The 17,438-nt window shown below is 42.4% G+C and overlaps 1 protein-coding gene across 2 annotated transcripts in view; it reads right to left on the minus strand.

The window, feature by feature from the left end:
• Window positions 1-17,438, minus strand: part of AKAP6 (A-kinase anchoring protein 6) — a 438,207-nt gene that overhangs the window by 226,456 nt on the left and 194,313 nt on the right. For both annotated transcript variants that reach the window (XM_058540747.1, XM_058540748.1), the window contains one exon: window positions 13,974-15,737. In XM_058540747.1, coding sequence (XP_058396730.1) covers window positions 13,974-15,737 — 1,764 coding nt within the window. The remainder of the gene's footprint in view (window positions 1-13,973; window positions 15,738-17,438) is intronic.

Here is a 17,438-nt window from a genome sequence, read left to right on the forward strand (position 1 = left end):
TAGAGGAGAATTATCTCTAATACAATATAAGATTGATCTGTCAAGGCAGGAGGCCCAGAGTCTCACAGAGAAGAGGGGTTTAGGAATCGAGGGAGACCATCACAGGTCCCCAAAAAGGGGAGGGGTGGCTTTAATTGTTGTGGGTGGGGGCTACGTAGGAGGCTGAAGCTTCAAAATGACCAGGTGGCTGAAAGTGGGAAAAGAAAACAGGGTGGTGGCATTTGATCCCAAAAGGCCAGAGTCATCTATATCCAAGGAGCTGCTAAGGCATGACCCCTTCCTCTCCATATTAGTAATAATAATAAAACAATAAAAACCACAGGAGGTAACATTTATTGAATGATTACTACAAGCCAGGTACTATTATAAGCTCTTTACACATTTTAACACCTTTAATCGTTACAACATCTCTATGCAGAAGATACACTTTTAACCCTATTTGGAGAGGAGCAAACTGGAGAACAGACAGGTTAAGTCACTTGCTGAAGATAACATAGGTGATAAGTGGTAAGGCTGGGATGTGGGCCTAGGCACTATGGCTCTAGAGCCCACATTCTTAGCCACATGCACCACCACCATCCAGCACCATAGAAGCCCCCTCGGCCATTAATACACATGGCTCCAGAATCACTTTCTACCAAAGGTACCTTTTCCTTTGTCATAGAGTTCCATCTACTACTTTTCTGAATATTCGTCTTTTTAGTATCTTGAGAAAGGCTATTCTTGGAGTTCTTTCCAGCCATGTTTCTCTTGTATAAAAATGTGTCTAGAAAGAGAAATAGGCACAATATGATTTTTCATGAGCCCAGTATCCCACTAAGAAGGCCCTCATCAATAATCTCTTGAATACAATGGCATGCATCAAACAATGTAAAATTAAAGATATAGTGAGGATAGGATAAGAAAAAGGCTTTAATGAAACTTTATTTTGGAAGAGTACAAATAGTCTTCTCTGTGCTATAGAAAATAAAGAAAAGAGGGGCTGGCCCCGTGGCATAGTGGTTAAGTGTGTGTGCTCCGCTGCTGGCAGCCAGGGTTCTGATCCCCGGCGAGCACTGAGGCACCACTTGTCAGGCGATGCTGTGGCGGCGTGCCATATAAAGTGGAGGAAGATGGGCACAGATGTTAGCCCGGGGCCAGTCTTCCTCAGCAAAAAGAGGAGGATTGGCATCAGATGTTAGCTCAGGGCTAATCTTCCTCAAAAAAAAAGAAAAGAAAAGAAAGCAAAATTTTTTTGTTAATTCAACTTATCAGTTTCATTTTTATAAAGTAATGGGCTCAGGTAGGAAGAAAAGGGAAGAGTACTAGATTGTCAATTGTGATTTCCACCTCTCTCGCTCTCTCTTTCACACATACACCCCCCTTTCTCAAGTGAGTAGCGCTGAACAGTCTCTAGACAAATCCAGAAATATCAGAGTGCCACCTATAAGTGACACCTCTCCAGTTTACCTTAAAAGTGTTAAAAAAGAAAATACCAACCACTTCCTTTATTCCTAGATAAATAATGAACACAAATGGTAAAGCCATTGGCTCCCTAGAAAGCAAAGCACTGAACCTCATCAACCTGAAGGATGGAAAGGACACAGGCCTGAGCTTAGAGGAAGCACCTTTCCTGGGTAAAGGTTCTTATTCACCTTGCAAAACCCTGGCCAACCATCTTCATATAGTAAGATCCATACCCTCAGACATGGTCTGACATCATGAGTGACCTTGACTCAGAACCCACACTCTTGGAATGATCTTCCCTCATATTGTCTGAACAAGACACAAACAGCTGACAGGTAATTTTAAAACATCACATGGCAAGCCTGCCAGATGAATGTTTCCCATCTACTGTACTTCGTATAGCTGACTTGTATGCTATAAATTCAGGCTATAAATCCATATCTAATGCTTACTGGGTTACTCGTTTGTTTACTGTCACCATTGTCCCTGGTCTCTTGGTATCTTACAAACTCTAGCCAGGCCCCAAATTCCTCTAGGACGTCTGGTTCTTGTCGTGTTACAGTGCCAGGAATGCAGCATGAGTGGTTTCAGACCTCCAGGTTCATTAATGCCGCAGCCTCATACTCATTTACCATCAGGATCTTCCAAGCGGAATTCACCCAGAATTCCAGGGAACAGAAAGCCAACCATGTTGAAGTGATACATTCCAGTGAGCATTTTACAGAGAAAGGCTGCTTCTCTTAGTTATGCTTCATAGTCAGTCTCTCACAAAATTTCAGAACTGAGAAGGCTCTTAGAGGTCATCCAATTCAATTTCTTTATTAATGTTTATTTTTCAAAACCGCGACTAGAGAGGTTAAGTTTCCAAGGTCAAAATGCTGCTTAGGGGCAGAATTAAGATTCTTATTCTAGTTCTTTCCACTGTGGTTGATGCTACTTCCCTGGATTCATAGGCAAAGTCACAATAATAATAAGACTAGTATATGTATAGCCTTTAGAGTTTACAATGAGCCTTTGCTCTTTGTAATTTCATACCTGTGCAACGGCATAACAAACATAATTAATACTCCATTTTAAAGAGTAGGAGATTTAAACAGTAAACTTTTAGTGACTTATTCAAGTTTTCATAATTAAAAAGTAGGGGATTATGAATTGAGTCCAGAGTTCCTGCCTTCAAGTCCTGTCCCCTTGAGTAAATTACTAACTTCTCTATGTGTCTCTGTCCTCATTGGTAAAATGGGGACATAATATAAGAGTGTCTATATCAAAGAGGGATTTTTTTCTTGAGAATTAAACATGATGATGTGTTAAATAAATAAACCTCTTAGCATCTTGCCTCACATGCTGCAAGCGGGCAATAAATGAAAGGTTTCATTTTGTTTTTTTAATTGGTATTTTTCCAAAACATCTTACCACCAATACAAAGTCACTGCTTTAGGCTTAAGGATAAAGAAGAATTCACTAATGTCGTAAGAATTATTTTAGTTGAACTAAAAAATGAGTTTACTCCTCTTCTGATTTTCATCATCATAGACATATTGCTATCAATTGTAGTTAGACACTTTCACCAACTTGATTCAACAAGATGTTATTTAATCATAACCTTTCCATACCAAGAATATAACAAATAACTATTTTCATCTTAACGCTTAAATAAGCTGCCCCTTCCCTATATATTTCAGACCAAAAACCGGATGCAGTGACTGGATGTAGCCTCATGGTGGTGCTAAATCATCGATTAAGTCTGCAGCCGCACCTAAGGCTCTGCAGAAACCAATCGGAGGCAGGACTGAAACATTGCTAGTGCGCTAGCCAGGAAGGAATTTGCTTTGGATCCGATGGTTCTTCTCCACCAACCTTAGCAATGCTGTCTCAACAAATACATTAGCAATGTTAATTCACAGGTTTTTCCTGGCATTGCAACAAATATAATATACACAAATGATTATTATCCTTAGAAAGAATTGTGTAGCCTTAGCTTTAAAAATGTTATGTTGATTTAGAATTCTCAACTTGGATTTGGGCCACACTGTTTGCATGTAAGAGAACATTTACCTTTCCCCGTTCATCTACTGTGTATCTTAATTTCATATGTCCCTGGGAACCATTTATTAAATTCCTTACATCTCCCAGCCCCCAAATCTCAGCTTTTTGACTTCCTCTTCCACTCTCTTATTTTTAAAAAGCCACAAAATTTTATCAATTGGTCCTTTAAAACATCTCTCATCTCTATCTCCTTCTTTCCTCAGTTGGCTTCTAAAAGCACAGTTCAGACCCGTTTGCCACATGTCCAGGCTTTGCAATAACCTTCAAAACTAGCCTTAGAGCATTAGCTCCCAATCTTGACTGCACATCGGAATTGCTTGAAAAGCTTTAAAAACTGCCCCTCTCTGGAGATTCTGATTTAAGCGGAGCATGAGATTGGGATATTTTCCAAGCGCCCCAGGGATTATAATGTGCAGCCACAACTGAGAACCACTTTGGTAGAGGTGTATCCAGCCTATCACCGCCAGATTAACCTTCTTAAACCACCAACTTCTGGGCCAAAAGTTTTAAGTACTTTCTCACCTTCACAAAGATTGCTAATTAGTGACTTGAAGGCCAAATCTATCCTGTAGATGTGTTTTATTTGGCCTGTTCTAAAATTGTTCAAACCCAACATTAAAAAATAGACAGGTGTCACATGAAAACCAGATTTCCTTCTTTTTTAAAAATTGCAAGATTTTGCCATACAGGGCCCACATTCCTATGAAACATTCACCTGGAGCTGAGTAGTGGCTGCCCTGAGACATGGCACTTACCCTGTTGTTCAGTCCCCAACACTCCCCATTTACACCTGGCTGCACGACTAGTTTATATTATCTGTCTGACCTCTTAGAGTCATTTTAGTTTGTAACTCCTGGTCTAGAGGATAAAGTTCAAACTGAATGATATTCACTCACTCACTCACTCATTTATTCATGCATTCATTAGACAAGTATTTATTTTGTGTCTGTGCTATGCAAACACTTGGAATTCAAAGTCCAGCATATCTTGGCCCTATTCTCTCTTTCTAACTTTATATTTCCCTTCCCTTCAACAAACTCTACTCTAACTGGTAGCTGGCTTAAGAGACACGTCTCTTCCAATGTTCATGGCCTAGAGACTCACTTTCTAAACTCCTTTGCAGTTAAGTGATGCCCTATGACAAAGTCTGGGCCAATGGAATGTGAACAGAATTGACATGTGCAACTTCCAAGTCATATCTGTAAGAAGAAAGCTGGCTGCTCTCCACTCCCCGCTCCTGGTGAGCTGGGATGCGAACACTGCATTGGTGAGCCATGGAGGAGTAACCAGGAGAAGGTCCCTGGATCCTTAGATGGCCTCTATCTTCCCTGGACTGCCTGCCTTCCTCTTGTTATGTGAGAGAGAAAAAGACTTCCATCTTATCGTATTTTGGGGTCTCTTTGTTTGCAACAGTTTAGCCTATACTCCAAAATACCAAGCACCTCTCTTTACTAGCTCCCAGATAAACCTTGAATATTCTTGTCCTCAACATTCGCTTATGGCAAAGCTTCTATCACTAACATTCTGCCTCCTCATCTCTGCTATCTAAATTCTACTCATCGTTTAGGGCCCGGCTTAGGTAGTCCCTCTTCTGTGATGCTTGGTCTAGCTACACTTGTTATTATCTTCCTTCCTCTGCTCTCCCATTGTATGACTTTCTACTTGGCACTTATCAAATATTATCTTATGCAATAAGCACAGAGCCTTGAATTATGTTGTCATAGCTCTCTCAAGTTCTAAGTCCAGAATCTAAAACAAAATTTTAGATTTTGCATAGTAATAAATAAAGAAGAGTATTCCAAGCTCCTACAGCTTTCTGCTATTATATCACTTGTTACATAATCATCTGCACTATCAACTCATGTGCAAGTTATGACCCGTTCGTACTCTTGAATCTTCCAATTTTAATTACAAAGCTGATCCTGCCCAGTTCCTTAAGAATCTGGCTTTTTCTTTGATATTTAAACTAATTCTTGTTTTCTTTATTCTTGCATCTAAACAATTCCTCAACTCTCTGGATATATATTTCTGAGACTAAGAAATGCACTGAAAAGATCAAGAGTTGAATGGTGATGGAGAGCCAACATAAAGTGCTCTCATATTTGGAATCTGAGAATCTCTAGGACAAAATTAGAGAGAAAAAATAGAAGACACTCTTGGGGAAGGAAATTAAAAAGGAAAATAGGAGCCGAAAAGTGAAAACTATATACTCCAGAAGAAAAGCAAAGAAAACGGAATAGGAGAGAAGATGTAAGGAAGAGAGAGAATTCAGAGACAAGAGGAAGACTGGCAACTGTGAAGATGAAAGTTAGCGTGGGAAAGGTGCATAGGAAATGAAACACCAGTGAAGAAGAGTGGAATCCAGTAACTTTAAGATGTTTCCTATCCAACAGGTTGCTCTTAAAAGATCAATATCGACACCTAAGACCAGACTACCACTCCACCAACACTAGGAAAACTGGTACGTGGTTGGTATAAAAGAAATATCAAAAGCAAGTGAGAACTGAATTTGTAGCAGACCTTGATTGTAAGTTACTCTGGGGGTGAATAAAGATACAGTTGTGTTTCAAATGGGACTTATTCAAATCTCAAATCAATTAAATAATGGCCAAACAGGACTTTTTAGAAAGAGTGACTCCCAAGTGTTTTTTTTAAGAGACAACTCCCAGAAGATGACTTGGCTGTAGCCTTGAAGCTCTGTCCTATCCTACATGAAAGCCTGGGGTGAGATCCCTAAAACATGAGAGGTTATTGCACTGAGCTAAAATAAAAGCGAAATCTAAGACCTAAAACTGTAAACGTCCTAGAAGAAAACATAGAGGGAAATCTTCACGACATTGGACTTGGCAATGATTTCTTGGATACAACATCAAAAGCACAAGAAACAGAAGCAAAAACAGACAAATGGGACTACATCATACTTAAAAAATTTTGTGCATCAAAGGACCCAATCAACAGTGAAAAGGCAACCTATGGAATGGGAGAAAATATTTGCAAATCATGTATATAATAAGGAGATAATGTCTAGAATATATAAAGAACTCCTACAACTCAATAACAAAAATTCTAATAACGCAACTGAAAAATGGGCAAAGGACTTGAATAGACACTTCTCCAAAGACGATATACAAATGGCCAACAAGCACACGAAAAGATGCTCAACTATGAAAAACAGTATGGAGGTTCCTCAAAAAATTAAAAATAGAACTACCATATGATCCATCAATCCCCTTTCTGGGTATATATCCAAAAGAATTGAAAGCAGGGTCTTGAAAAGATATTTGCACACTCATGTGTACAGCAGCACTGTTCACAATAGCCAAGAGGTGAAACAAGCCAAATATCTATCCACAGATGAATGAATAAACAATATGTGGTACAAACATAGTGTGGAATATTATTCAGCCTTAAAAGGATGGGAATCCTGTCATACGCTACAACATAAATGAACCTTAAGGACATTATGCTAAGTGAAATAAACCAGCCACAAAAAGACAAATACTGTATGATGCCACTTATACGAGGTATCTAAAGTAGTCAAATTCATAGAAACAGAACATAGAATGGTGGTTACCAGGAGCTGGAGGAGAGGGGAGAAAGGGCAGTTGATGTTTAAGGGATATAAAGTTCCAGATTTGCAAGATGAAAATGTTCTGGAGATTTGTATCACAACAATGTGAATACACTTAATGCTACTGAACAGTACACCTAAAAACGGTTAAGATAGCAATTGTTATGTTGTGTTTTTTACCACAATGAACAAAAGGACAAGAAAAGAGAACTCAGGACAACGTATTTCTTTAACAACTGCCACCGTCAGTTGGTATCATTGTGGTATCAACATACCATAAAATGAGGGTGAAAGATAGGATGGGTCCTGTCTAGACTCATTTTGTCTTTTGGAAAAAGACATGTAGAAATCAGTGCCAAGTTAATCCCAGGACCAAACCTCTTCTACATTCATGTTACCCTGGTATTACCAACCACTTCCCAGCTGCTCCATCTTGAGGCAGCAGCAAGAGTGCCTGCCTTTGTGCTGCTACCACAGACTTGACCGCAATTTCATATAGCCTAGTTACAAAGAGCCAGCACTCAGACAAGTATTTGCGGCACTGAATCCGAAATATCTTATGTGCAAGATAATCTTTAGCTGGCACCAAGAAGTTTTTAAAGTCGGGTCATAGATGTCTCTGAGATAAAATACTAACAACAGCTGAGTCATTGAACTATAGTTGAGATGCCATAATCTGGCATTTGAAGATATTTATGTCTCTGGGGAGAAAAAGGATCAGCTATGCCATGCATCCATCAGCTTGGTACCAATGAGTCCAACCTAATGGAGTCATGTCTTCCAGGATGAGTTTTGAGAACTTAGTGTGAGCAGAAAGCTCGTGACGTGAGAAGTGGACCTTGCACTACATCCCAAAGGACAGATTCCCTGAAATGCTTCGCTGAGGTGGTACCACCCTGCATTGCATTCTGCCAGGCCCCCCAGGAATCAAACAGCTGTTAATCTGGCATCAATAATGACCCACCTTGGACAAGCGGCTATGCACCAGGCAGTTCATTTCTATTCAGGTCATGAGGAGGAAGTTACACTGTTTCTTTACTAATCTAGTAGTGGTCTGTGGGATACATAAATAGATTTTTTTCTGCATATATGATTATTGTCTAAGTTCCTTGGCATGTGAATATATCTCTAAGAGAAAACCAAGGGAGTCTGGCATCCCAGTTGGAATTCCAGCTCTCACACTAAGGAGCAGTGTGACCGCGGACAAGTCATCAGCTTTGGAACCTTGGATTTGCCATCTGTGAAGCAGGACTGATGATAGCTCTTCCACAGAGTTGTTATTTTATTAATCAAATGAAAGAACCTACTTCAAGACCTGGCACATAGTAGATGCTGATCAGAAATTATTTCTCTTCCTTCTCACTCTAGAGCAGGGGTCAGCAAATTTTTTCTGTAAAGGACCAGATAGTAAATATTTTAGGCTTTGCAAGCCATCAGTCTCTGTCGCAACCACTCAACTCTGTCATTGCAGCACAAAAGCAGCCATGGACATTGTGTATGGCTGTGTTCCAATTAAACATTATTTTAAAAATCAGACATTGGGCCAGATTTGGCCCACGAGCTATAGTTTGCCAACTCCTACTACTTATATGTCCAAATATCACAATGAGTTAATTTTTCACCATGCTGCTTGATTACATCTGCTCCAGACATGTCCTTCTCTCCTTTCTCTTCATTCCTTTTATTCTATTTCTTGAATGTATCAGAACAAATGAGTCTAGTTCAATGGCTTGAGTCATTTATTCACTTTTAATTTTAGGCCTTGAGAATCTCCCATAGGAGGAGAGCACTCAGACCTGAGATGTTCAATGACTTTATCCACACAACAGGTTCTGGGGAAATCAGCCATATTTGAGCAAAATCCTCTCAGCCCCCACGGAGAGATGGAGAAAGGGACCATCCTTAGGAGCTCAAAGAGTCAACTGAGGAGGTTTCTTCTTTTTTTGGTGAGGAAGATCAGCCCTGAGCTAACATCCAATGCCAATCCTCTTCTTTTTTTGCTGAGGAAGATTGGCCCTGGGCTAACATCTGTGCTCAGCTTCCTCTACTTTATATGGGACGCCACCACAGCATGGTTTGACAAGCAGTGCGTCGGTGAACGCCCGGGATCCGAACCTGCGAACCCTGGGCCGCCAAAGCGCACACTTAACCACTGCACCACCGGGCCGGCCCCCTGAGGAGCTTTTATTCGTGGAAAAGGATAGGTTGCAGATTGTTTCCCATTTTAAAAAAAAATATTGCTTAATAAATATGTTTGCATTTGCTTGTATATGTGTAAAGAACTTCCTGAAGGATATGAGAACTAAAATCAACAGTGATCACCGGTGAAGTGGGAACCCAAGAGGGAGGATCAGGACGGGAAACAGTTTTACCAGATATTTTTTAAAGTATATGTTTTTAAACCATGTGAATACATTATCTACTCAAAGAAATTAATTTTCCTAAAGAACACAAAATACACATTAAAAAGAAACCTTTCACATTAACAAAACCATTCCTACTACAAGGAGTGGGAGTGACAGGAACCTACAAGGCCTCTACGACGCTCGGCATGTGGCTGTACCCCAAGGATCCTGTCACAGCTCTGTAGTCCCTCACCACTGGGTGGGGTTCTATGTGCCTGCTGCCTTGTGCTCTGTGTGACTCAGAGAGAAGACAGGGTGGAGAACTTGCACGTGATGGGAAGAGGAGACACATCACTCTCCATTTGGTAGAGGTGGAATCAGAAGCAGGAGGATCCTTCAGTATTTTACAACTTTTTATATCATGCCAGAACTCTTCCCATGAGTCCCCATGCCCTCCCTTCTTTTTTTTTTTTCCTTCTTGTGAGGAAGATCAGCCCTGAGCTAACATCCATGCCAATCCCCCTCTTTTTGCTGAGGAAGACCGGCTCTGAGCTAACATCTATTGCCAATCCTCCTCTTTTTTTTCCCCAAAGCCCCAGTAGATAGTCGTATTGTATGTCATAGCTGCACATCCTTCTAGTTGTTGTATGTGGGACGCGGTCTCAGCATGGCTGGAGAAGCGGTGTGTCGGTGTGCGCCCGGGATCTGAACCCGGGCGGCCAGCAGGGGAGCGCGTGCACTTAACCGCTAAGCCACGGGGCGGCCCCCCACGCGCTCCCTTCTGGTCTCACTGTGTACCACATTTATATACTCTTTTCAGCCGCCTCAAGCTCTCTTGCTATTGAGTCTTTTATTTCTGCCTTCAAATAAGCTTTAATTTAAAGGAACTTTTATTTGACTTTCCTTTCCACTATCATCCTTTGTCTCGTGTGGCTTCCACAACCCAATTCCTTGAGCTGTTAGGAATGATTCCCTCTCGCTTCTTAATCACCTACGACCCAGCTTCTCCCTCCACTCTGTCATGAAGTCCCGTTTGTTTAAGGTCCTCATTGACTCTTCCAGACAAATCTAAAGGTCATTTTTTTTCTTTGTCCTTATTCTTTCTGATCTCCCTTTTGCAAAGAATGAAGCTAACATCCGTCTTCCTGAACATCTTTTCTCCCTTCGTTTACTTAACACGTGAGAGTCCTCTCGGTCCCTTCGCGGCCCCGCAGCTGGGCCTCCTCCTCATTCCTGCCTTGCACCGGTCTGTGACTTGGATCTCAGTGGTCATCCTTTCCTCTTCTCCATCCATCCTCCTTCTCTCGGGGAATATCTGCTCTCAAGACTTTATCTAGTGGGAGGAGCAGAGCAGAAGAGGCTTGGAGCCTGGCTCTAAGACTCCTTAGCTGTGCAGCTTAGGAAAAGTGATTTCATCTCTCTGAACTCAGCTTCCCCCACTCGAAAACAGGGAGTCATTCATTCAGCAGTCTTTATGGAGCACCTACTATGCACCAGGCACTGTTCTAGGTATATGAGATTCATTAGCCAACTAAACAAATATTCCTGCCCTCACAGAGCTCTCATCCTAGCAGGGGCAGACAAACCAAAAATAATAAACATGCTAAATGAGAGCATTATTTAAACGACAGAATATGGTGAGAGCTGTAGAAAAAAAAGAAGAAGAGATCAGGTTACACCTTTTAATAGGTGGTGAGGGTAGGCTTCCCTGAGAAATTAATATTTGAGCAGAGACTCAGAAGAGGTGAAGGAATTAGAAATGAGGGCCTCTGATGGAGAGGGTCGAGGCAGAGGGAACTGACACAGGTCCTAAAGGCAGAGGCATGCCCAGCTTGTTCTGGGAACAGCAAAGAGACCAGTGGGAATGGAGAGAAGTAAGTGTGGGGAAGAGCAGATGGAAATGAGATCAGAGAGGAAATCAGGGGACTTATCTATGTGAGGCCTCTGAATGTGAGGGGAGCTGTCACAGAGTTTTGAGCAGAGGGGTGACATGAGCTGATTTGTTTTAAAAGGATCACTCTGGCTGCTGCCACGTTGGGAAGAGACTGTTCTGGGAGGAGGATGGAAGCAGACAGACCAGCGAGGAGGCTGCTGCAGTAATCTAGGCAGGAGGCGATGGTGGCTAGGACCAGAGTGGGAGCACTCGAGGGGAGGAGAAGTGGTCAATTTAGGATAATAAAACCTAGGTTGGAGGGTTGTTATGAGAATCCTAGGAGAGAATTACTGCTGGTAAAGTGCCTAGTAGATGCCTGTTACAAGGAAGAGGTGAAATAATAGCCTCTTATTATATTTCGCAGGTAGAATAGGTTCTCTGGGTCACTATAGGGAGGGGTCAAAGCTAGAGTGTGAATTCCAACGTCAAGTAACCTGGGGGTTGGTGGCTGCCCTCACCTGAAGTAGTGAAAGGAGGTTGGGCTGAGGAAAGGGCTCAATCTTCTGTTAGCCTTCACCTCACATCCCAACTCCAGGACAGTATTTCCAACACAACACTTCCTCTTAAAAGTTTCATCATGTCCTCAATATCAGTGCATATTTTTTAAAAAATTGCCTGCCTCACCTCCACCTCAAGCCAGCCACTCATCCAAATGTTTCCCTCTATTAAAGAAGCACCAGTCCCCAAAGGCTGAAAACATGGCTTCACCTTGTAGAATTATGGAATCAAAGCATGCTATCATTGGAAGTTGGTATCACAGCCATCATCTGCTTAAAATCTCTCCATTTACAAAAGAAGAAATGAGGCCCAGAATGGAGCATGACTAGCTGTCCGCCACTCTAGGCTTTAATGACTGAGGAAGGCCTGGGACCAGTTTCCTGGATCCCATTGACTTCTTCAACAGCCACCCCTCCTCGCCCGTCCCACATCACAGCAGTCCCTTAGATGGGCTGCCACAGGACAACATCTCCACCCTGGTCACCACTATGGCTACCAAGACCATCTTTCTCATTACTGCCAATTAAACTTTCCAGAAAGGCTTTGGAGGCTATGACCCATGCTGCTTTAAGGACGCTGGTTCTGGGTTCAAATTCTGGCTCTGCACTTACTAGCTGTGAAGGCTTGAGCAAGTTTCCTAACCACGTTCCGCCTTAGCTTCTTCAACTAAAAAATTCCTACTTCCCAGGACTTAAGTAGAATAAGGCATGTAAAGCTCTTAGCACAGAGCCAAGCTCAAAACAAGACCTCAAGCAGCGTTGGTTACTGTGGGTTGTGGTACTGCTCAGTCACTTTCAGAGAAGTGGCCATGGACGCCTGGTGAACAACGTTCATCACCTTGGTCTGGCCTTCAGGGCCCTGCAGCAACCAGGTCCATTATATGTCTGGAAACTGTCATTGCTCTGATCACCGACCTTAGAGTCAGCACAGTTCTCTGTGCACCCCCATAACATGCTCATTCCCGATGCCCACCTTTGTGTTTTAGTTTATGGCCCTCCTACCTGAAATACCCACCTTCCTTCTCGCTTTCTGTGTATATCCTGGCATAGCCTTCAAAGCTTCACTGAAGGTTTAGCATTTCACAAGAACTTCCCAGGCAAATCCTAGCTCTGCTGCTGTTACTTCTCTTCTCTACAACACTATGGTATTTACGTGCAGTACGTATTGATCACTGCCATATGGAGAGGCACGGGAGCATTTAGATAATAGCATGGGTTCTAGAGCACACTGCCTGGTCTCTCTCAGCCTCAATCTCCTCATCCATAAAATGGGGTTAATATTAGGGTTGTTGTGATGACTGGATACACACTTAGTAAAAACAATTATTAATATATGTTATTATTATTATATATTGCCATTAACTTTTCCCTCTTTGTTTTATGTACCTTCTTTTTTCCTCCTCCAGGTTATTCCATCCATATGTGCTATACTTTTACCCAGTGTCTTAAACCACAGCTTATATTACAGAGCTCAGTCTCAAGAATTTTTATGTCTGTCCACAAAGATTTCATCACATCTGATAATTTGTTCTAAAAGTATGGATTTACCCAAAATGTCAACTCTCCATCTCAGAGCCCGTGGATGGCACGCAGTACAGGTAGCATGGTTATTAGCCAGAGGCCTCAAAGAGGAGGAAGTTTGAAGATATACAGAGATTCTTGAAAAATTAGAAACATCTGATTTATTTCTATAGGAGGTTAACAGTGGAGATGTGGAAGCTATTCTGGGGTTAGAACAAACAAATCAGAAAGCACGAGGGTAACTAGAACATTCCATTCATGTATTTCTGAGGTACTGGTGTGTGCACAGCTACTGTTCTACTTTATTTTGTTCTCCATTCAAGGGGGTCCGCCATTCATCAGGAGCCACGTTAGCTTGGAGCAATATCAAAGAGAATTCTATTCCAGTCAGGGACACAACAAGCTAACACAGTGACAATGGTAGTTCTTAGTGATGCACACTCTGTCACAATGCAGTGATCATTGTGCTTTCTCTTTCCTTTCTTTGGGAAATCAGTTAGATTTATCAAAAATAGCAACACATTTTATAACGGGGCGGGGAGGTGTTGACCTTTTCCCAGCACTAATTTCAAAAACCAGCTAAGAAATCATTCAGGCTAAGAAGACCACCTTACCTCTATTTTTTCCCATATGGCTTCATAGTTGTCTTGGTGTTGAATATCTTGCATTAGTTTCTGAATTAAAGCAGATTTTGTAGTGGAATGGCTCTCATTTTTCTCAGAAGATGAAGCTCTCTCTGACTTCTCGTCAATGTATTTTTTCATGCCAGAGAGAGGCATACACAACTCCTCGTCGGAAAGAATGTCACTCAGGGGCCCAGATTCAATGCTCTCCCCCAGCGAAGAGGCTATGTCACTGGACGAGCTTGGAGACACCCTGCCTAGCCTCGAATGCTTTTTCTTGACCTGGTATGTTGGATAGATCTCAGAATCTGAATTCATTTCAGACAATTCCCAGTCATCAATATTCTGAATGGTTTCTCCTCTGGGTTTTTGAGGCAGAAGCTTTGTTAGGTTTTCCAACTTCAAAGCTAATACTTCTGTCTGCTTGAGGTGAGAGGGCAGTGCTAGGTACTCGTCGGAGCCATACCAGGCCTCCACAACCTGACCATTCCGAGTGACATGACTTGGGGAGGAGGAGTAACTTTTTTTGCTTTTTTGTTTTGAAAGAAGGGGTACCGGAGAAATGACGCTGTCTGAGCCAACAGAGGATTCGCTGCTTTGAGCAAAGGGTGGTGAATTGGATGTTTCTGACTGGGCTGGCAATTTGGCATTCCAACTCTGATGACACGGCTCAAGTGAGGATGTGGAAGTGGAATCTGTCTCTGGCCCCTCTCCGGCCTTGGAGGGGCCTGAAGGAATTCCATTCGGCACTACTGAGCTCCCCGTGTTTTCGGCTTGCTTGCCTGAACCGGTTCCCCGTTTAGGCGTTCGGCACGGAGGCGCCTCTTCTGGAGGCTTGTGTGGCTTTTTAAGTCGAAGTTTCTGTTTATGGCAGTCGTTAAGCCTTCCCAGGCTGGAAGAGATTTCCTTCATGTGACTTTTGACTGTGTTTTCAAGGTTCCCATCCCCCACCTTGTGCAAACATTCGTAGGACTGGCTGGCAGCAGAGGGGCTGTTGGGGTAGGAGGCCTGCAACACCAGGCAGAGCTTGGATCTGTCAGGAGGGTCCACCAGGGAAGGGGTGCTTCTGCTCATCTCGGGCTTCAGATCAACCATCTGCTTCTTTCCATCAGTGCTTTTCAGCTTATTCTTAAAGGTTTCCTCTTTAAGGAAAAGCCCTCTTTTTGGCAATGTGGGCTGTGTGGGAGAGTCCTCGTTATAATTAAAGCAATCTCTGATGGATCGCTTGGGGGTGGCATTATCACAAGGAAGAGGCTGTTGGTTCTTTGCCCCAAGCTGGGAGGAGGATTTGGATTCTTGCTTCGCAGTCTCAGAAGGGGGCTGAACATCAGTTGTCGGGGCTTCCCTGGAAGATGACGTCCCTGGCAGTAAGTCTGGTTGCTCCTCGACTGTGGAAGCATTGTTTTCCTCACGTCCATCTTTGTCCTCTGCTGAAAGAGATACTTGAGCCACCTCCTCACTAACTGCTTCGCTGCAGTTGGAAGCGATGGGGTCAGCAGCCACCGTAAGTAACCCAACACTTCGGATAAGCTCGGGGAATTCCTTTTCCATCTCACTGTAGCTCCAAGAGTCAAAGGGTTTGGTTTTGACCTGGCTAGAGGTCATGTCACCCAGGCCACTGAGCAAATCCTCACTTGGACTGTAGTCAGACAGTTCGAAAGCGGTAATACCACAATCCAGAGACAAGTAGTTTTGAGAGCATTTGATAGTTAACTGTCCCGAGTCATCCACTTCCGTTAGAGAATCAAGCCGGCCCTGAAACAGACAAGGGCAATGGGTTCAGTAAACACAACATCAATTACACTCAACTGCTGTTCAAAGGAAATCTCAGCAGAGGCTGCTATAAAGGCCAAGAATGCCTCAGCCTCCATTGCTTCTGGTTTGACATACAGAGAGGCATACTAATCAATTATCATATTGCTTTATATAGTACCCTGTTCTTAAATATTTAAGGATCTTTCCTTAATCTGGAGGATAGAGCCTTGATAGAAACGGTCAAGGTCAAACCAAAAATATCCATTCTTGCCTTAATTTTCTATTTTAAAATAGTGTATTGTTCACTTAATAAGCATTTCTTAAGTGATACCTTAAGTAATACAATTTCTGGGAACAAAGTAATGTCAGAGTAAACTCTCCACGAATGTCTATTTTGGTTATCACTATCACTCCAACACCTATCACAGTGGTTAGTCATAGTAGACTCTCAATAAATATTTTTAGTGGGATAATTAATTATACTAAGTCTGTCATGTTAAAAATATATTCACAAATCCAGGAATGTGAACTACTGAATGTGCAAATGGATGACAGAACAGTTCAAGACCATCTTCTGTTCGTCTCCACCCTTCTGAAGGCAAACACAGGCAATCTTGGAGAAAATTGAGTCAATTTTCTCATCTTAGCCCCCATGTCCTCCCTCTGCATGCATCTCCCCCCAACTGCCATTCGTGTATGTTAGATACCAAGTGTCCATCTCCCTTGTTATTTATCATTGGAGGCAGTCCAAATTGATTTGAAACTCCCCATGCCAAAAAAAATAGCAATACAAGTAAGTATTTATAATTTTTTAATCTTTAATTATGTGATTAAGGCTTTTGTCTCACTACTAATGCATTTTCTGATATCACACAACAAATGGGGAGATTTTTGACTGATGATTTGTTTGGGACAGAAGGGCCGTGGGATCCTATTGTGCCTACCGGGCTGAAGGTCAGGTTGGTCTCATCCTGCCCCTTAGGAGATGAAAGTAGGAAATGGATACCCAGACCTCCATTCTCCTGGAGGAGGAACCACGTGAGCAAATTGAAGCTGGACCTCATGTGGCTGCTGTACCCTGTGTCCTTTCAACCAGGTTATCCTGAGATCACGCCTCCCCAGGACCTTACATTGGGTTTTTTGTTCATTTGTTTGTTTTGTTTTTGTGATGTTCTCTCCCTTCAGACCTTCACCTTGCCTGGCACTCCCATTCCCCTCACTCTTACCCCACAACATCTAGATAAATGATCATGATGAAAAGCTTCATTTAACTTTTCTAAGCCTCAGTTTCCTCATCTATAAATAGGATAATTGATTATTACTACTACTTTTTCATTTAATCCTCACAACAACTTTCTTCTGACATCTTCACAGTTGTCCCTGTCTTACATAAGCAGAGCCTGAGCATGACTAGCACAAGGCCTTTCAACTAAGGGCTGGGCTAGGCCTTCAGCAGAGGCATCTGACCCAGAGTCCACGCTCTGACTTCTCCACCACAATTTTCTCTGATTCGCTGAATATTATTTTAAACAGACATACCCTCCCCTCCAGTTTGTTCTCCACATTGCCACCAGAGTAACCTTTACCAAATTGCAAATCTGATGCTGTTACTTCTCTGCTTAAAGTCCTTTATTAGCTTCCTGCTGCCTCCAGGTTAAAAACTCAAACCCCTCCAAGGACAGACATAAAGAGGCCTCCATC

The sequence above is a fragment of the Diceros bicornis genome, chromosome 5 (genome assembly GCF_020826845.1).
Source record: "Diceros bicornis minor isolate mBicDic1 chromosome 5, mDicBic1.mat.cur, whole genome shotgun sequence".
NCBI classification, from domain to species: Eukaryota; Metazoa; Chordata; class Mammalia; order Perissodactyla; family Rhinocerotidae; genus Diceros; species Diceros bicornis.